General features: G+C 37.2%; 1 protein-coding gene across 1 annotated transcript in view; it reads right to left on the bottom strand.

Moving 5' to 3' along the window:
• Positions 1-1,618: 1,618 nt before the first annotated feature.
• Positions 1,619-22,186, bottom strand: part of RAP1B (RAP1B, member of RAS oncogene family) — a 44,773-nt gene continuing 24,205 nt past the window's right edge. Inside the window, exons 2-8 of the mRNA XM_072401329.1 lie at positions 18,949-19,036; positions 10,860-10,928; positions 8,961-9,017; positions 7,006-7,146; positions 4,625-4,768; positions 4,334-4,449; positions 1,619-3,700 (exon numbers count right to left, since the gene is read on the bottom strand). Of these exons, the coding sequence (XP_072257430.1) occupies positions 4,363-4,449; positions 4,625-4,768; positions 7,006-7,146; positions 8,961-9,017; positions 10,860-10,928; positions 18,949-19,005 (555 nt within the window). The 5' untranslated portion in view covers positions 19,006-19,036 and the 3' untranslated portion in view covers positions 1,619-3,700; positions 4,334-4,362. The remainder of the gene's footprint in view (positions 3,701-4,333; positions 4,450-4,624; positions 4,769-7,005; positions 7,147-8,960; positions 9,018-10,859; positions 10,929-18,948; positions 19,037-22,186) is intronic.

Genomic DNA, 22,186 nt, shown 5'->3' with positions numbered 1-22,186 from the left:
ACAACCTGCTAAACTTCAAAATGGAGAAGAAAGGTGATTAAGTGACTATGAATGTGGCATGTTTGTTGGTGCCAAGCAGGTTGGTCTGAGTAGATAAGAAACTGTTGATCTGCTAAGATTTTCACGAACAGCCATCTCTAATGTTTATAGAGAGAATGATCCAAAAAGGGAGCATGGCCGGAATGGTTTAAGCTGACAGAAAGGCAGTATTGCATTTAACAATCCATTACAATGGATGTATGTGGAATAGCATCTCTCCTTCTGCTGTAACCCATCTACTGCATAAAGCAGATGGGTTACAGCAGCAGGGGACCACACCAGGTGCCACTCCTGTAAGCTAAATGAGGCCCCTGTGGCTATAATTGTTACAAGCTCACCAAATGCTGCCAGCCTGATGAGTCTCCGTTTCAGCTTCAATACTCAAATGGTTGGAACTTGTATCAATGGTTCAAGGCTGGTGGTGGTGTGGTAATGTTGTGGGGAATCTTTCCTTAGCCCGGCAAACTTTTATGGCCACTAGGCCATTTCAAGGGTGGGCGGGAGCACACTAGGCCAGACTCTGAGTCCCACCCTAATGGCTCTGCTCCCACCAGGGAATGCCTACAGAGGTGAAATCCCTCTCCTCTGTATGCATTGCAGAGGAGTGGGATTTACCCTTAGGGAGCGTTACCCATTTACTGTGGCGGCGGAAGTATCAAGGCCGGTTGCGGTAAATAGGGGAGCAACAGCAAGGAGGCGGCACCGGACCTCCGGCAGTTCCTAGCATTAGGCCTGATCAGCCAGGGAGCGTTAGGCCAGAACGAACTACCCGCTAGGCCGTATCTGGCCTAAAGGCCGGAGTTTGCCGACCCCTGCCTTAGTATTGTTTACCTGGCACAGCCTATCTTAGTATTTTAGCAAACCATATCCATCCCTTTATGACCACAGTGTACCCATCTTCTGATGGCCACTTCCAGCAGGATAACATCCCATGTCACAAAGCTCAGATCATCTCAAACTGGTTTCTTCAACATGACAAAGAGTTCGTTGTATTCAAATGGCTCCACAGTCACCAGAACTTAATCCAATAGAATACTTTTGGGATGTTGTGGACCCAGAGACTTGCATCATGGATGGACAGCCAACAAATCTGAAGCAATTAGGTGATGCCATCATGTGAATATGGACCAAAAACCCCTAAAACCCCAGCACTCTTTTGTTGTGTTTTTAACACAAGAATATACTTGTTTTCCAAAAACAAGTATATATAGTTTTCAGCAGATGTATAGGTACCCGAGAAAAAAGGAGGTATAGGTCTACTTTCAAATGTTGGGCATGCCAACAATTGGGGATCTGGCGATTCAGGCCCTATTTGTGTCGTGGTCATATTTGACAGAAAAATTCTCTGATTTTGACTGCCCTAGTAAGATCCCTTAATAACTTTTAAGTGTCCCTTCTTCAATATTCTATGCAAGTAGAATTTCTTAGTAATTAGTAGCTGTGGTATTCAATGGAGAAGTATGTACTCTATTTGAAACTAGTAAACATTCTGCCTAAGAACAGACACAATTTCTGTATTTGGGTTCTGCCTGCTGTTGTACTTAAACATACAATATTCATTATAGGAGTGCTTGAATAATTTGTACAGTAAATCCAATAGCTTTTATTATTTTGGTTGATAAAACTCTTGGCTTATAACAGACGCTACAGATTCAAACATTTGTTGTGGCTACGTACATACAGATAGCAAACAGAATTGAGTAAGAAATGCCACAGCCATTCAGTCAGAAGATTGTGAGACATTATTGCATACAAGAAAGTACAGTATTTTATTTTGATTTTGTCTGTGTATAAGCAGAGTTCAGATGTCAAACTGTTAAGGGGTGGAATAAGCATATAATTTGTAAGCAACGGGGAAAAAAATGGAGTTAGGTGACAGACTGGAGTAACAATTTTAAGTCACATGAAGACTTTGGGATAACATTGGATTTATCCTCGGTCCACTGTATCCTTCAGTTTGCTGCTTGGGCAGAACAAAGCGGAGGGAAAACAAAGGTGATAATTGACTTTTAATGCACGCTGTGAACACATACACCTGCAACTCACTTGAGCAGCTGTCATCAAATTACCTAATTCTTCACCCTAAATTTGCAATTTAAAAAAAAAAAGTCCCATTTGTCAAACCTCCACATGCATCATTCAGTATAGTGAAAAAAACGACACCAATGAAACATTCCTTGACCACTTAAAAGCACTTTGCTCCATTCATTGAGGGCCTGTATGCAACACTTTAATTGGCACAAAAAAGAAGGAGGCTGTAGAATGTATACAGTGCACATCTGTGATGTCAGGTTTGTTAACAAGCACTGTGAATATACTGCATAAACTAAGTGGGAGATGGTTATATAATGCAAGCCCTTGCATGGCAATCCAAATTTATTGAACTGATGCTAAATTGTACAAAATTGCACCACTTTATTTAAGGCTTCTTAGATTACATTTGGCCACCTCAAAGCAGTTGTAGCATTAGGTTGGTCAACTGAATTTCTGTGGTTCCCTGTTGGATATATACACAATCTTTACACCCAAATGTTAATGCATACAAGGAGACAAGGCATTGATAAATAAAACAGCAGAAAAAAAAGTTAATTACTGCAACACAGGCCTGGTGACCAGTAACACAGGAGTTAAAAATTACGTCCCACATTCACATCCACTGGACTCTTCCACCATTTGACAACGCAATCAAAACAATACACATGTGAAACAACCACTGACGGGAAAAATTACTAAATCAGTATATTTGGTATTGCAAATACACATATGCATGAGCAAGCAAGAGGGGAGGGCAAAGGCTCACAGTGAGAATCTACAGCTGCAGAAGCTTGAAAATGATTTACAAAACATTGTTAAATCATTAAAAAAAGAACTTTTAAAATATACACTTCTTGTTGTAGACCCCCACTGTATACACATCTATAAACAGTATTCCTTATGTAAACAAAGAGTGGGGAAATGGTTAATAAAAGAGGAGGAAAATGTCTGTCTCTCCAAAGAAATATTAAACACTGAGTGTTCAACAAAGACTACAAGAAATAAATTTATTATAACCGCTCCTCTGCTTCCAGAAGGGGGAAGGGGGTGTAATACAAGATTCCACAGGATTCCCTAAAAATGAAGGAAAAGAAAGAAAGGAAAACAAAAAGATAGTAGTTGTGAGAAGCACTTTGTACACACACAACTAATGTTGCTCTTGTATTTCTTTGAAGGGAGGGAAAAAAATAATAGTTACAAGAAGCTACAAATACCAAAGATGCAAGATCATCAGGAGTAGTCTATAGAAGAGCTCTTTGGACTTTCTTGTTTAGTATGCTAAAATAGTGGTGCTTTTCATTGTATACTCCGACAGAAAGGAAGGGCTTGTGAAAGAATAAAGTACACGTTCTCTGACGTGCGAAAACATTGTTGGGGGAACAATGTCTCTATTAGCACTAATACTGGATGTGGGCTCGGTTGTTCCCAGTTGCATACGTGAAGTACATTTCAAAGCAGGCATCTTTCTCGTGACTTTAGGAGGGGAGGGTCTGATGGTGCACAATCTGAGCTTGCAACTTCCATCCATATTATAAAGGGTACCACCACAGGAAAGTCCATTGGAGTTGTTGACAGGGTAATTTGACTTGGAATGCTGGCACTGCTGTTAGACAACAGTTCTTCAGACCTGCAACAAAAGAAGAATATTATTTGTAATGAGGTAGGTGAAAAATGATCTCCTTAACTGTATATGCACTGATAATACCTGCTCTATAGTACAGGAGTACTATTCACCCAAGTTTAGAAAGTAGTTTGTCAATCTCATGTTGAACAGCTCTCATGCACTCATTTTCTACTGTTAGGTGTCCAGGAGTATTCAATAGCGAGGAGCTAAAAGTCTATGGAAGTGGTTCAAGCAGTGGTCTGCCCTGAAAAGCTAAAATAAGTGGCTGAAAATTACACTGCAACTGCACAGCCTTTAAACACCAAAGGAAAAACCAAGGGATTTCAAACTTCACATTTATTTTAATAATTAACAAGGGCTTTACGGATGTTGAGGGCTGGTTAACAGAGGATTCTTAAAACTCCTGCACTCCCAATAATTCTGGGGGTAAGCTCTTACCCCCAGGGATAGCTAGGGTGAATGCAGATGTTTACAAATTAGTTGTACTTCCTGTCAACTGCTCTGTGTGAACGAGCACTAAAATTTTAAATTTTAAATGAACAAAGCTGCTTACAATCTTACAAACTTGCAATCATCACGTTAAAATATCACAGATAATGAGGTGATCTAATTTATAAAATAGACAACATTACATACCTGGCTCAGAGCTACAGCACATTTGTGTATTAAAGCAGCCGGCATGTTGACTTTTTGCGTGCCTTGCCCGGTACAGGAGTTTTTCTGTTAATTTGTCGCACAAGGTCATAAAAAATCTGGAACGAGAAATATTTTCTTTATGCAAAAGATAATAAAATCTGACTTACAAGATAAAGTAGGCCTGACATATATAGTTTTCAGCAGATGAGTAGGTAACTGTGTGTGTATATAACCTATACAAGCATGCAGTTCCAAGTTTGTATTGTTTTTATTATATCTAAACAATTGTACCTCATTGACATTAATCTTGGACTTGGCAGAGGACTCCAGGAATGCACAGTTGTTCCACTGTCTAGCTAGATTTTGCCCCTGTTCTTTGCCCACAACCCTCTCATCTTCCAAGTCACACTTGTTCCCAACAAGAATCATTGGCACCTAAAAAAGGGAAAAACATTAACTGAAATATATATAAGATAAAAATGGGTTCAATCAATTTGAATGCAAGGAAAACAGAATTAACCATAAATAACAGATTGTTTGAGTATGTTTATAAAATATTTAAATGCCTGTTTTCTCCAAACCTTTGTCTGCAACTCTTCAAGGCTTTTGGCTGTGTGAACAAACCTGCAACTGAGTTTGCTCACCAACATTTTCCAATATGTGCTGATCTCTGAGGGATCTTCATGTTCCAATTATTGCAGCAAAGTAATTTTAGTTCTCGTTATTATTTCTAAGGGTGTGCAGAGAACAGCATTGCAGAGGGTTTGATTGTTTGGTTCAAGAAATGCAGACAAATATATGTACTAAATGCTGCTTTCTACATATATGAAATATTACAACAAATATTATATATATGAAATATATACAATATATTACAATACATAATTTCCCCTATTAGCCTGTTAGAAGGAGGAATATAAAAGAAGATGTTAAGTGACCTTGTGGGCTTTCTAGGCCACTGCAGTTTTATCAAAGTGTAGGCAGCAGCATACAAACTATTCCAAAAGCTAAATGTACATCTATTCTATATACAGAAAATGACCTAAAATGATCAATTCAACAAATCTACAAACAAATCTGAAAAAAGAGAAGCAAGCAATGCTTTAATGCAGAAAAGCTAAACTCAATAACTGTAGAGAATGAACACACACACACACACACACACTTACTTGATATGTACATTTGATTGTAAACACACACACTTAAATGCATTTTATATGTACATTTGATTGTAAACTTCAAACCACAATGTGCTGGGCAGTAATGAATTCAGACTGATCAGGCAAGCCAATTCCTTGTTAAACAGGTAAAAAGTAATTCTCCTTGCTGCACAGGTTGAAGATAAATTTATTCAGACTACATGACAACTTTCATTTTTCCCTTCTGGAGAAATAGCAAACAGATGCAAAGCTAATCATAGCAAAAGGAAAATAATAATGCCAACAACACTGCAAGGTTTTCTTTTCCTCAATGTTATTTATTTGATGTGCAGTATATGTTTTTGTAGGAGCTTCTCGATTGCCTAGCAGACATGTACACCAGGTTACTACTTAAAAGCTTTACAAGGGAATGTAACTAGTGCAAACAAAATGAAAGTATCAAGGTTTAACAAAACCTAACTAGGCAAAACCGTTGAAGCACTAGAATGACATTACCCTTAATGTCTTTACAAACATTCTCTCCCTTTGGTTAAGCACAGAACGGTGTGTGTTTTCAAAAGAGCCATACATGGACGAGATGGACATTTCTGCAGAGCAAACGGTTCAATTGTTGGCGCACACACAATGTGTTCTTGTTCTTGTTATAATTATGTTTTTATTTTTTTGGGTTTTTTTTTTCTGGGTTTTTTTGGGTTTTTTTTTTGGAAAAATGTTTGTGTTGTATAATTTAAAATCCAATAAAAACATTGAAATACAAAAGAGCCAAAGGGAAATGGGTGTAAAAAGAACACTGGTGGCGCAATGAATGAAAGCAGCAGGTCTTAGACACAGACTGCCGCCTTGCAAAGACACTATATCACTGGAGGATAATGGCCTAGTCCAGGCAAAGGTTATTTTAAAGTTATAGATAGAGGATGATAGATTAAATCAACCTCTGGTTAATTTTATGTTTGGGTTACTCCAAGAGAGCAGTATCTCCCCTAGGAGTTTTGGTGTTTCCTGTTCATTTTTGTGTATTCCGGATCTTCCAGTTCCATTTTTTAGTGAAACAAATAACAAAAAATAAACACAACCTAAGGGCTCTATTTATAAAACAGGGAATCTAACATTCCTTGTGGGAATCTTCCAAGTCTATGTGTTTCAATGTCAGTAATTGATTCTCACTAGGGAATTTAAGATTCCCTGTTACATAAAGAGAGCCCTAAGAGTTGGAATCTATCACATTAACCACAGAAGATGCGCACATCTGATAACTCAAGCTCAGATATCTCTGCAAATTAGTTAATTGAAGAAATGAGACATTGTGAAGAATTACTCTAAAGCATCTACTCAAACTGAAATAAAGTTAAGCTGCATTTACCTTTAAGAGCACAACAGTAGAGGAAGTACAACAACATAACATTCGTACACATTATAATAACCTCAAACCAAGACAGAATAACAGAAAGTGAGAGAAAGATAGAGTCAGAAACACAAAACAAAATCAGATACTTATTTTAAAAGAATTCTTACATCATCAGTGTCTTTGACTCGCAGGATCTGTTCTCTGAGGTCCTGTAAATCATTAAATGTAGACTGTGCAGTTATGGAGTACACTAATGCAAAGCCTTGTCCGTTTTTCATATAAAGATCTCGCATTGCTGTGAATTGCTCCTGCATTAAAAAAAAATACAAACCCAGGTGAATAAGGAGCTAACAGACACCAATTTTTGGATAGAATGTTACCAGTTTTGTCAGTCCAGAATTTACAGCAGGACAGCAATAAAGAGGAACATTTTCTTACAGGCTCACCAGCTCTGTCAAAGCCTCAGCACATACTGCCTGTTTTTATGCCCTCAGCACTTTGTTTCTGCACATACTACCTATTATAATACCTTCAGTACTGCTCCACTACACATACTGCCAGCTATCATACTCTCCACAATTCCTCTGCTAAACATAACACCCATGGTCATACCCTCCACAATTGTCTTTTGCAAATACGGTTTCCTGTTAAAACATGTACTTGACTTCCTTGCACATGCTGACCTCGAATATAGTCTCTGCATTTCTTTTGTAAACATACTGCCCAGCATCATACATTTCTCATCCCCATCTTGCATATAGTGCCCGCTAATTTACTTGTAAGATCTCTGACCCTGCCCATTGTGCAACAGGCATACTTCTCAAAATCATTCCTAAAGTTCCATAAGTGTTTCAGATGGATAGAAACCTGGGTAGTTGTTGAACAAAGTAGGGGCCTACTTTGGGAATTACATGTTAGAGTCAAAGTTAAAAAGTAAAATACTAATTTTAAGGGATAAAATATAAGGTAGGGAAGATTCCCAAACTATAAACTGCCAGTACTAAGCTGATGCAATGTACTGCCCAAACAGCTGACATTCATTTGGCCAATGCCCATCACCATAGATAACAAAATGTCCTAAAAGGGTACCTTCTGTTCTAAGGGTTATTATATTCAAGCAAAAATATATGTATGTATAATAGTATGCAATCAGTACAGTAGGAGATGTATTAGGCACTAAATAACACAGCTTGGAAAACCACTTGAGATTTAATTCCTTATTTCACTTAAACACGTTTTAGAAGATTGTATTTAATAGCTCTTCAAGGCATACCATACATGAACAACATAAAATACTAGAGAAAAAACATTGTTTTTAATCATTTCAAAGAATATACATTGGGATAAAAATTCAAAGACCCGCCAGCACTAAATTAACCCCCCTAGCGGTAATCCTGACTCAGGGTCGATTTTACCTGCAAAAAGTGGTAATCCCGAGTCACACTCTCGGGGTAGCTTATAACTTAAAAAAAAAAAAAAAAAAAAAAAAAGAAAAACACTTACCTGGCTCCGTTGGCATCCTGCTGGTCCCCGCAGGTCCTGGGGACACATCCTCCTCCTCCGATCTTCAGCCGCAAACTGCAGAGACGTTCCCCAAGGTTTACCGGTGACGTCAGTGCATGTGTCGGTGCGGGCGGATCAGCGGGAAATTCAAATCATTTTGTATTGGATTCAACACAAAATAGCTGTATTGAGTCCAATACAAAGAAATCTTCATATAATATATTTCGGTGAGTTATGCCTAAGAATTATAGCCAAAAATGTAAAATAAATTTCCATGCAAAAAAAATGTAACGCTTTTTTTGTGGAAATACAGAGAGAATTAGAATGCTAGTGGGGTTAATATTCTCTTCACTTTCAGGCCATGTTCTTTAAGGTCTGTCAGTCAGCCCCCATATGACTTTTAGAGAAGGGAATCACTTACTCTTTGATAGAGATGAGATAGAAAGATAGAGAGATCTTTTTAAATGCTTCTTCCCCTAGAAGAAGTTATCACCAAAAATAACAAACCAGGTCACTGACTACTAAGTCAAATTAAGTACTAAAAAATAAAATCCTGATAAAAGGTATAAATTCACGAAAACGGAAAATATAAAACATATAAAAGAAAAATCCAACATACCGTTCCTGCAGTGTCTAAAATTTCGAGCATACATTGTTGACCATCAACTTCGACTTGCTGTAAAGTAAAATGATATTATATTACACCAACAACTAATCATAAAAATAAACACAACAAACAATAAAACAAAAAAATGCTTTGCTCACAAAACCAGAGCAGGCTGCAGTCTTCACATCACTGAATATGCAGAATATGCTTGTAAGTATACAACACATAAAAATTAACTTAAATTTTAACTCAAATCATTAAAAGCACATTAAATAGCACCCGTAGCATGTTACACAAAAGAGCTAAATAGGCCCTGTGATAACAGATAATGGATTTCTTCTGCCAGTCCAAATTATGAGGTTGAGTATTGTTAACATATATTATGTGTATCACGCTGTACACATTCACTAATCATAGTTACATAGTAAGTCAGGTTGAAAAAAAGACAAAAGTCCATCAAGTTCAACTACTAGGGAAATAAACATATCCCAGATATAAAACCCTTCGGACATAGTTGATCCAGAGGAAGGCAAAAAATAAAAAACCCTGCTACAATTAGCTCCAACAGGGGGGGGGAAATTTCTTTCCGATTCCATGAGGCAATCGGATGTTCCCTGGATCAACAGTCTCTGTTATCTTTACTTTAACATACCAGTTACTTCACATAGGAAAATAACTAAGGACAGTTAAATATTATTACCACCATTTTTGACTAACTTTCCTATCCTAAATTAGTCATTAAGAAAAAGGGTGGATGTCTGTGCTAACTGAATTGTGGTCAAGGGAAAAATTGACAGTGCATGTTTTCTTGTGTACAAGGCCCAATGCAACCATATCTACATCTTTGGACTGGTAAACTACAATATATAAAAATGCTTTTGGACTTGGATACACATCAAATTATTATTCCACTAATGCAAAGTAAAAATTATAAAAAAGCATGAAGTCCCCACATTAAAAAGCGTAGCTGAAGAAAGCAGCCATTCCCAATTCAATGTTGCCACGATTATCTGAAGTTCTTTTATACCTTAAAATTTCTTTAACCTCTTCAAAGTTTTCTTATTGTGTCTACTCTCTCTAAATAAAATATGTCAGGACTGTTAGGTCTTACATAAGCTTTCATCTTCCTAGATGATGTCCACCAAAAGCTTGTCATACTTATATACAGAAAATGTCACTTGTAGTCAGTATGATGTGTAAGCACTATCCCTGTTTTCCAAAGCTGTAGGCTATGCATGTCCACTGCCCTACTATAGAGGAAATGCTGACAGCTCTGTTTCCTGAGTCTATTTTATTCGGTTCAAATGAAACAATCAAATACTACACAGGAAGATAAAACAAGCAAGCAGACTCTTCTATGCAGTATGGCTATAAAAATAAGTAGTGCTCTGCTGGGCACACTGAGTTTTTGCAGGTTAATTTTAATTACTTTGTGTAATAGGATCTAGTAAAAAGACAGCCTCAGAATACTCAATTACTCAGGCATTACTGCCTCAAGAATTCCAATGCTGTTAGGAGCCTTTCATCGGTCAGCGGCATCAGTTTAAAACTGTGACGTGATAAATGCTTTTGAGAAAATAAAAATACATTGCCAATATATCCTGACATTCATCACTTCCTCCAATGTATGCCACTTTTAAATTGTTTTTGTCTTCAATGTAATAAAAACTGGTGATACAACACAGCATGTACATATTGCAAAAGTTTAAAGTGCTGTAAATAAATTACTCATCTATATTTAAGCAAATACTGGCACCGTCATGGGTAGCATCAGTCTGCAAAACTGTGCAATTAAACAGCACTGAAACAAATAATTTTAGAGCAGTTTCCAAATAGAAGTGCTGTGGCTAGACGTGCATTTCCTGTATATTTACTGAAAAAGGAAACATGTAAATCATTGGAATCACTCACCTTTCTGTATGAGTCTTCTATTGTGGGATCATACTTTTCAACAAAAATTCCTTGGACAAACTGGACAGTCTGTGAGAAAATGGATATACAGTTAGTACAGGGTGAACATGCTTTGTTATAAATTTTATACAACCCTATCAACCAAAGAACTCCATTTTGGACTAGGTAGCCATGAACACTAACATTTATTTAATGACAGACAATAAAGTGTAAAGAGAGAACCAGTTATTAGAGATAAAAAGTAAAGTCCAGCTCTGGGTATTCCTCACAGCATTTCCTTAGAACATTATTTTCATCCTCTCTCAAAATACCATTGAACACCCTAGTATGAAATCTACAGTTTCTTAGTAATCTATCATTTCACAAAACAATAACATGTTTCTTGAGAAAGCAGTCTCATTTTGCTATTTTAACCCCCTAATGTTTAACTTGAGGGGAAAAAATACTTGCAACTGCAATTACAAAGATTTCTATGAATAACTATTATCAATATTAGATGAGCTTATAAAAAGGTTTACTTTTGAAGAAATAGCTGCTGCAATGAGACTTTACCATCACATGTGAATAATACATTTTAAAATCTGCCATTTTAACAAGTGATAACCTTTTCTTCATGTCACTGGTTAAATTTGCAAATGAATTCAATTGCACCTGAAAAAAATCCTAAGGAGTTCAAAGGCTTAAATGACGATATCATATGTAATATCTACAGTTATCACAATACATTTTACACTTGGGAAACTTTATATTAGGGAGTCTTCAAATTATTGAATTCTTTTATTGATAATTATAATACCTAGCACTATGCAATTACTACTAAGCTATAATACTTAAAAAAAAAAAAAAGAAAAGATAATTACTAAAGAGACTTTGCCACTGGGGTTAATAGTAGGCACCTTCCAAACCTTGAAAGCCAAATCTTAGGTGGCTCCAACAACCACTACTTCCAGCATATTCCCATTATACAATAAAGCTGTTTGTCATAGTGATATGACCAATATAAATGTGTAGGGTGGGTTTAGCTGCAAACTACCCATAAATGCTTTAATTTTGCCTTTTAGTGAAGCATTTGGCTGTCATGTTTAGGGTTTGTGAGCAGTAGTAAGTACACAGAAGAAGTAGATGGCTTCTGCCTCTTTAGATCGTATATTACCAATAAAGAATCCAACAGTACTTCTGCCCAGATTTGACTTTTTCTGTAACTCTCTTTGGATGTAAAAGCTAATTAATAAAGACAGGAAAAACATAAAAGTGTAACTTTGCTTTTGCTTAAAAAAAAAAAATAAAAAGGGAGAAGCTTTAATTAATAAAAGCTGAAATCTGAAATTCTTTTGGAGGGAAATTTATATTGTATAGGGTCGTCTTTTACCTGGTAGGTAACAAAGTATTTGGCTGCCAGTAAATAAACATTACCACCAAGCAACTTGCAGTTTGGAAAGTAAGGTCAGCAATCGCAGCTACCTTATTTACCTCAAAACATGCTATAGTTTTAAGATTTCACTAATCTGCTGACTACAAAAGTTTTGGATTTTCCCTCACTTTCAGTATCAGTTACAATGGTAGTCAGAACAGAAGGGGGGACATTACAGCAATAAAAAAAATCTCATATATGTCTTTACCCTTCTGCAATCTATTTAAAACTAAATAAATGGCTTTGAATAAAAATGTGCCTTTGTCTAAGGATGCATGCAATTAAGGCCTTTACAAGTTAGAGGTCATCCAACAACCGCCTTGCTGCCAACTGCCTGACCTTATGCTGATAACATAAGTTCTCTCTGGAATAGAACACTATTACAGTTAGGAGTGTAATTTAAACATGTGTGCAGGCACAGCCAAACCTCATTCTCACTGACTTGCCATAAAAAATTATGTTCAGACAAGATAAGCAAAGCTAAATTGGTCATTGGTTTCATTTAAAAAATGCAGAATTATCTTAATATTTATATATAAAACACACAATAGCAGGGGCAGCAGATGACATACATGCATACTTAATAGGTATAAACTATTGACACAGTTGGAGAAGAGGACCCTGATTAAATTATATACCACCTAATAAAAGGTGAGAGAAGAATATGGGTAGGCAAGATTGAAAAGGTGGAAGTCAGTGTAGAGAACTGCAAAGCAGTAGTAAAGGAGAAAAAAAAATCTATCTGCAACATTTATGGTAAATTGAGAAAGTCAAGGTAATGAAATATTGTTCAAGGCAAAAAATATTGACTTGGAGTGAATGTTTGATAATCCCAGGGAAGGTGGAATTGGCAAAAAGGACAAAGCCACAACTGACACCAAGACTGCGTCAGGAGGAGATTTTGAAGTTAGGGGAGGGGGGGGTTTGGCCAGTATTCAGGTTGAGAATGAGAAATATACCAATTTAATTGTGCTAATTTCACACTATGCATTCCTATGTTGACTGCTGAATTGTTCTTCGGTAAGGCAATGGTGTTAAAGAACTGGTATCTTCTGTTACTTGCAAGAACCTGTGCTCAGGAATTACTGTGGTGCTTGCAAGGATCCTAGGCCAAGAGCATATACAGAGCCTGCCTTGACCTGCTCCAACAATGTCTCACTTAATCTCACCAGTCCAATGTCTGCACCTCTACCTAGTCACAGAAGTTCAGACCTATAGGAAGAATCTCACGGAAGAGTTTAATAGGTTTAGTTCTTAATATAAGCAAGGGCAGAAGAGGAGTTCCTGTGTACAGTGAAAGTGATACATCTGAAGGGCAACACAAATTTGCAGACATCACAAGGTGCACACACTTTCATTTTGTTGTTAACTAAGAAATGTATATAACTAAGAAATATAGGTTCACTTTAAAATAGATTTGCTTTGTTCCTGGAGAATAAACTCTCTATCTTCTGACCAAATCTTTAGCCATATCTTACCCCATAAAAGTCCCACACACTAACAAGGTCTATCTGTGGGTACATGGGTGTCTGCAATGAATTTACCATATATAGGAGATACTATTCATCATATTTACTTGTAGAAAGTTACATGGGAAAAGCACAAAATGATCCTCAACTGTTCTAAATGAGACTGTATAATTAAAGGGAAAATGCTATTAAAATGCTAATGTCAAGGACTCTTTACACATGTCCACCGGTCAGAACCTGTTTACACTACTTGAATTGGCTTCCAGCACCATGATTTTTTGTGCCCTGCAATACAGATGCTTTAAAGTACCATTTAAAATGCTGGTTGAAAGGACCCTTTCAAAAAGATTGGCACCACAAGGCAGCAATGTGTGAAACTGTCACCAAAAAAAGTCACGTCATACCTGTGCCAGTGACTGTAGGATGATAGCTTTTTCTTGCAGTGCAAAGCTTTCCATCTAAATGTTACATTCAGCAAATTTCAGGATTTGTTAAATGCTTGCTTTCACTGCTGCGTTCTGTGATTCCTCCTGCATTTTTGTTTTTGCAGCAGGGTCACTTTAACTGATTCCCAAAGCTCATGTACACTAGTCTTGATAAAAATAATGGCAGACAACATGGGATGTCTGCTCTTAATCAGGATTTATTTAAACTAGCTAACACGTTTGCTTTAGCACATACAACACTTTAGGTCTCACATGACAAAACCATTAAAAGTTCATACCAGCTTTTAATCACTTAGAGTTCCGCATGAAGCAGATTTTACTGGTGAGGCGTAAATAGTCTATGTGCAATTTCTCTCATTACGAAGTTCCATTTATCCAATGGCCTAACATTCCCCTCCATTGAGCACACACCAGGAAGCCTTGGAGACTAGTACAAACAGATAAAGTACACAGGATCTCTCCTTTGTACAGTTAATGGTGTCACATACTGTTCTAAGCTTATCTAAATGTTTCTGGAAAAAGCAACATAACATCTGTCTATTCCCATTAGCAGTGCAGACGTAATAACCAATATAACAATATTGATCTAAGTACTCCGTGGTCAGAAAGAGTTATACATGCTGCTCATGTACAAGAGCACCCAGGGTAAATGCCAAAAAGTAGCAAGTGCTAAAAAATCACTTTAAATTGTGGATCAAAATAATATTTATATTCTTACACATATATAATCCAAAAACTTCTAATATAAATTACTGCAAAAATCAGACTGATGCGTATGACTACTTTATAATGATAAAGCCATACCTGCCAACCGATATGGTATAATAGGGATGGGCAAAAATCATCCATTTCAACTTTCATATCTATATATTAAAACATAGCACCATTTCAACCTCCCGAAAAATTGTCAGCAGAATTGATGGGAATGTCAGGGGAGCAAAAAAAAATAGTGGAAAAAGGTAGGTTTTCTATAAACTTTGTAAATGAAGGTTAATCTATAGAAAATTATGTAGCTTGTTTATTTATGTTATATATATATATATATATATATATATATATATATATATATATATAACAATTTTGACATTTTAATATTTCATTTTTACCTTAAAAACTGTCCTGGTAAAAAGTCTGCCAATCAAACCTATAAATATCATAGATGGTTTTCCCTGGCAACCAATGCAGGGCTGTGCATGTGCTGGACAATGATCTGACAGGTGAGGACCAACTGCCCTTACTGCAATAACCACCTGTCACAGATTTTGCAAAGAGGAACTTTAAAAAGTTATATTGCCAGTTGTTCTCCTGCATAGTTGCTCTGTAAATCATACCCCTTGTACATACTGCAACTGGTTGTACTAACACATATTGTGCTGGCAAAGCCAACCACCCTCACTATCAGGAATTCAGCCCAGAAAATTGATTTGCAGACCACACCAGAGTGTATATAACTATTGCCTGAAAGAGACTGGATTAAAAAAAACTATTTCATGGAAAAAATGTTTTTTTTTTTTTTTTATACACTGCACTTTAGCAAACTAAATTTCATGCAGGGCAGTGACCAAATCTCCTGCCTCACCCACTAGTCTTTAAATGACTCATAATAAATATTACCCTGATAACACATATCAGAATACAAGGAAAAGATTGTAGACTAACACACTGATCATGGATGCTCCCTAAGACGCCAGGCATAAAGGCTGGTATTCTAAAAGCTGAAAGGATGAGTGTGCCCACCTCCTACATTTGCATGCAGCTCCAGATCCCTGGTATTACACTATCATCTTCAGCTGCTTTGGAAATAACTTAAGTAGATAGCGAAGCCGAGTATTCTGTTGCCAGCTTCAAACGCCACATGAAAAAAAAATAGTTGCTCAGCAACTGAGTTACACATAGCTGGATTTGCTGCAGAAGACCTTCCAGGACCACACAATAATTATTCCAAGTACCAAAAACACTAAGGGTGTGGATTAATTGCTGCAACTAGCTTCTGTGACAGGTTACTTAATCCAAAGGAAAACTTTTTGACAGCCCATGGGATGTTTAGTGCTATCTCAGTAAGTGTTGTGATGATTAACAAATAGCAACATGTAATGGGGTTATTGAGCTCCCCCTACTTCTGTATGTTATTTTTTGCTTTTTCTGTATGTTTTATTTTTTAACAAAAAAAAAAAAAAAAACCAATAGGTAGCTTGCTCAATATATGTTTACAGTCTTTACATGTTGACTGTTACAACAGCAAAACCCAACTGTAAAAAAAAACCTACTGTCTACAAATGATCAACCATGTTGATCACTGTAGATGGACAATGCAAACCAGAAATAATACCCGTTAGTGTCACACAGCAGCAGTATTAGCCATATATAGCCAACAGTCATCAGGAGCAAGTAAAAGCAACCTAACTTTATTTCCCAGCAGCCTCTCCCATCAACATTTAACTCACATAGCTAGAGCTAACAGAACCCTGTGCCAGAACAAACACACACGAGGCATCTGACACAGGAAAGAACAGAGCTGACTATAAACAAATAAAATCATTTTTTTTTCTTAGTGTCTCCTGCAGCTTTAGATTTACAGCATTATCAACAAACTGCTACACTTTTCAAAACAAAAGGTTTCTATACTTTTTAGCTTTGCCCTATTTTAACTTGCTCAGTTTGAGCTATATTACTAGGCAGATAAAAGCAGAATCAGTGGAGATTCAGGAAGAAAATCTAATAAGTAAAATTACAAGAGCTGAAAACAGCCTCCTTCAGTATTTTATGTTTTATACAGCAGTCTAACAATCAAGTGTTGCTTTCAGTTTTACTTTCAGAAGCCTTCTTTCCTGTATCAGAAAATAATCAACATTGACACTTTTAAAGAAAAACTAAACCCAAATTTGCAAAAAAAAAAAAAAAAATAGGCTTACCTGCAGGGCAGTCTAATTGCTCCGGGGGTGTCCAGCGACATCCTGGCATCTTCGTCTCTTCTTTCTGTTTTTCATTCTACGTCACTCAAACCTAGGTGCGAGATCTGGTGACGTAGGATGAAAAAGAAAATTTGCCGATCTCACTGATTGCCGATCTCACTGGGATCTGCTTTTTTTTCTTTTTGTGCAAAAAGGCTCCTTTTCAGCCTGCCTGAGATCCTCGGGCATGTGCAGAAGGTGCAGCCCAATAGCCTACCTACGTCAGGCATCCGGGGAGGCTTTGTGCTCCCATTCATTCTCGACCGCCTAGGTGATCGAGATTTAGGGGGCGGTGCTGCACTTTTTAAAAAAAAAAAAAAAAAAGGGGTGTTGCACTTACAAAAAAAACCAAACACATATAATTCTTACTTATTATAAAAGGGTTGTCTACCCTTTTATGTAAAGTGAAAACTGAGTTTAGGTATCCTTTAAGACTAGAAACCCATTGATGGTTAGCTCAACCTCTTACCAAATCATATATTTGTTCCTGATGTTCGGAAAATTGTCACATTGAGTTTGTTCAGATAAAGGGATAATAAGGGAAATATAAGTGCTGCAATTGTTTTAAATGGGGACAGTGGTAATGAGCAAAAGCAATGGCTGATAACCAAGGTATGCTGATATTTACCATCCACCATTTATTTTTATACATTGCTTTTTTTGTAATGTTAAGTGCCAACATAATATACAGCAACTTAAAGAATCCAAAGCCATGTCACTAACTATGCTTCAGAGGGGGCTTACAATCTACAGCTATTATCAGTTCAAGTCCATTTTGGGGGGAAGACAATTAACTTACCATAATGATGTTGGGATATGGGAGAAAACTGGAGCGCCATCAGAAGAAAAGCATCTGGACATTATACAAACTGCATGCAGATAGTGTCCTGGCTGAGATTTAGGCCTGCAACCTAAATTTAGGTGCAGCAAGAAGAGACTGGTGCCAGCTGAAACACCCAATATAACTGTATGTTTCACTAATTTATTTGCAATTCCAATATATTAAAGTTTCAAATTAAAATTAGCAGACATTATGTGGTGTCTATTCTATCTGAAAGTTATGTTTACAATGTAACTAATGCAATTATCCAAGTGTTTTATCCGAAACCAAGGCATTTCATCTTACCCCCTACTATTTCCCCTGATCTCACCTTCCCACCCCATCTTGTTGTTTCTCCCAGACTCATATAGTTCTGTTTTTGTTGTGAAATACTATACTGTTTATATGTATGGATATACATATCCTATGTATGTTTGCTAGTTCTATGGTTTTACAATGTAAACTTCAATAAAAAAATGATTGAAACAAAAAATGTTCAATACTGACAGGTTCACTTCAAAGTTCCCATGGTCTGTGAAAAACGTAATCCAATTAAGCAACAATCCACATGTCTATGAGTGATAGCACACAGGACTGAACAACTGTTCTTGGGATTGGGAATCAGCCATTCTGGATATTTTATAGGTCAATTAATGACGTTTTAATCTCGGAGCACTAGTATTCTGTCTGGCTTCCCTGTCACCTCACCCAAGGCATAAGAATGCCTTGAGTGAGCCCTTAAAATCATAGGACATTTTAAGCTGCTGCTTAATGCAATTTTGGTGAAGTAAAATGTTTCATACAGGACTGCCTGACAACCGAAAATTGTTGTGTGGAGTTACAAACTGGGTGTGTCATGGTCATGCATTCTGTGGTCATTCCACTTCTGTATTTATACATTTCTTTAGGGTAATCTCATAGTGAAAAATGACTACAGAGCAATATCATTAAAGTTCTATTTATTTCTAATCTTAGAGGGGAAAAATTCTTACCAGTGCAGACTTTCCAACACCACCCGACCCAAGGACAACAAGCTTGTATTCACGCATGGTGCAGGCTTTGTATTAACCGACTCCACACCTAGGACACAGAAAAGAATGATTTTCAATTAAATTGAACCATTATTATAATGTATACCAATTTTTGTCTAGATAGTCAAATAATTTATCACAGACTACAGTTATGCTTCCTGACTTTTCAGGTCAGAAGCATCAATTATGTAAAGTGGCTCACAACAAACCCAGACAAGTACATTACAGGAATACATCTTACTGTAATTCACAGTTATTTATAGAGTATGTAAACCCAAACAATTATCTTACTTGTTAATTCTCTAGAACTTAGAATTCTTAGTTTATTCCCATTGGTCTGGTAAAATACAATATAATTGTCTTGTTATATCTGTTAAATAAAAGGGAAAAAAGGCCCATTAACCATTAAGGAAAGCTTCCTGCCAGCTCACAACTTCCTGTGCTGTATTTAACAGTTTCATGTTCTCATCCAACCACAAGGACAACAGAACTCGTGCCCCCCATGAGACAGAGAATAGAAGAGGTGGGAGTTTAATAAAGTCATACACTAGGGTGACTACATTGCTTCTCCATGCAGTACACCCTAGAACTAGACATGTTACTGACAGGGTCACAAGGTAAAAATATGGGGGGGGGTGGGATAATACAGAAACCACATCTACAAACAATTTAGCTGCAATATGCTGTGCAGAAAGAGTCTATACATGTTAGTGGAGTGTTTATCTGTAACTCTGCAGGGTGTAGACCTTTTTACATGTGCATAAAATCAAAACAAATTAAAAGCAATTTTACTTGAAGCAGAACAAAAAAGGAAGTTCCTATGTCAGAATCCCAATTAGTGCAACGGGTATGAAGAAATATGTCAAATGTTTGTAACAGCACAAAGAATGTTGGGTGCACAGAATGAAGTCAGTATTGAAAATGTAAAATGCAAACAGGGAACCTAGGCCACCTTCTTATGGGTTTGCATTTTCTACAAGACACGTTTAAACCATTTCATTCAGTGATCTGAAAACTGCTCCTACTTACCTGGGAAGGAAAGTCTGCAAAGACACATACTTTTGAGTTTGTTACTGTGTGGCAAATACACATAATGGCTGATGTATAAACTGTAAGAACTAAAGCTGCGCACCCACTTCCAATTTTTATCGTTGGTAAACGAACGACGAACGATCCTGCGCGATATCTGCGAACGATCGTATGGCACCGATCCTGTACATACAGATAACGACACGATCGTTCAAAGATATTGTACACACGATAGATGCGATCGTTTGAACGATACAGGAAGTGACGTGCACCACAGGAAGTGAGCGAACGTTCGTTCACCGCGCATGCTCAGACCATGGACGATCACTGAACGACCGTACACACGATAGATGGTCAACGATCGTCGTCCAATCCGATCTGCCGGTCTGGTCGTTCATTTCCAACGACTATCCTCGTTCGTCGGCGTCATTGGTTACTTTTTTTACGAACGATTTTTGGCCAATTGGTCGTTCGTCGTTCATTTCCAACGATAAAAATTGGAAGTGTGTACGCAGCTTAAGAGGTTCCTTATAGTCACCAGTGAGATTAAACCTGGCAATAAACAATCTTATCAGTCATAAGTCATGCAGAGTATAGTTTGAGCAGCAGACACTTCAGGAGGCTGACAAACCTACTATCTGAAATACACCTTAAAATTTGGCAACAATTGGTTACGACCCAATTCCAAAAAAAAAAGTGTGCAAAATATAAAATGTTATGCTCATTTTGAATTTGATGCCAGCGCCAGGATTCAAAGATGTGGGAAAGGTGCAACAAAACACTTGTGTCATACTAACAAAAAAATACACCAAAAGGAATATCGCATAAATAAGTTATGGACAACATCATCAGTAACACGATAGGGTATAAAAAGAGCATCCTGGAGAGACTGCATCTCTCAGAAGTATACATGGGGAGAGGGGTTCACCTCCTTGTGGTGAAAAACTTCAGGAATAGGATTCCTTAATGTAGAGTTTAGGAATCTCATCAACTACAGCGCATATTTGGAATATCTTTGTACACAATAGACAAGGCAGAGAACCAAAACTGAATGGCTGTGACCTTCAGGTCCTTAGGTGGCGCTGCATTAAAAACACAAATCTGTAGCAGAAATCAAGAATGGGCTCTGGAACACTTCCAAAAACTTGTCTGTGAGCAGTGTTAGTCATTGCATGCACTGCTTCTCACTCTTTGTGCACCCAATAAAAAACACATTTTTTTCAGTAGCAATTAGGATATAAAGCAGGAAAGGAATAAAGCTTACAAAATAATTCAGCTTGTGTGGTCATGACATTAACTAGTCGTTACATGGCAGTGCAATCAAATTCCAAAGTGAATCAATCCCCTCTTTAAACCATGCTGCAGCAATTAAGAAAAGTGCTCATCTACAAGCACGCTACAGCTGCGGCTCACATTGAAATATAAATTCCAGATGTAAAGAGCCTCAATATGAATTTCTATAAAGTACCTTGCAGGCTATACATAGCTTTCCACCCTCCAGGCCAACCTTTCAAACAATTACCTCAATGTTAAAAATGTTTTTTTACATCAATTGCATTTTAAGTAGTTTTTTATATGAGTTTACAATTTCAAAAGCAAAGACAGCCTAATATGTGGGAATGGGCAGGGCAGGTTTAGCACTGACTGTAGACAAGATGTAGGGAAGTGAAGGGTGTGTGTTTGGGATACAAGATGCTGGCATCAAGAGACAAGGAAGTCTGATGTTTGAACCTATGTCTCATGCTATTATTGATTTGCCATAAGAAATACATACAACTGAATTCTCATATTCTATTTTTACTAAGCATTTCTCAAGTTGTATGAACTACAAACATTCAGAAATCTTCTAAAACCAGAATTTTGAGGAGGGGGCATTGAGTTCTCTCCAAACCCCTGAAAAATAGAACGTGGCTACATCAAAAAATAGAACAGATTGTTTTTGATGGCTTGGTTTTCTGATACTTGTACAGTGATATAAGCAGGGACAGGAATCCAGGGTTAGCTTAGGAGTTCAAACTACTTTGTAATACTGAGCTACTTTCTTCCAAGCCGGATACCACTGGGCTAGATCAACACATATGTGCAAACAAGGGCAATGAATCTGGATATGTTGGGGCGAATCTCCAGTACAGTACCAATGGGATAATGACTTGAAGCTCTCTTGTCGACT

The sequence above is a fragment of the Pyxicephalus adspersus genome, chromosome 2 (assembly GCF_032062135.1).
Source record: "Pyxicephalus adspersus chromosome 2, UCB_Pads_2.0, whole genome shotgun sequence".
NCBI lineage: Eukaryota > Metazoa > Chordata > Amphibia > Anura > Pyxicephalidae > Pyxicephalus > Pyxicephalus adspersus.
The sequence above is the reverse complement of the archived record's forward strand: the minus strand, read 5'-3'. Positions and strand labels throughout refer to the sequence as shown.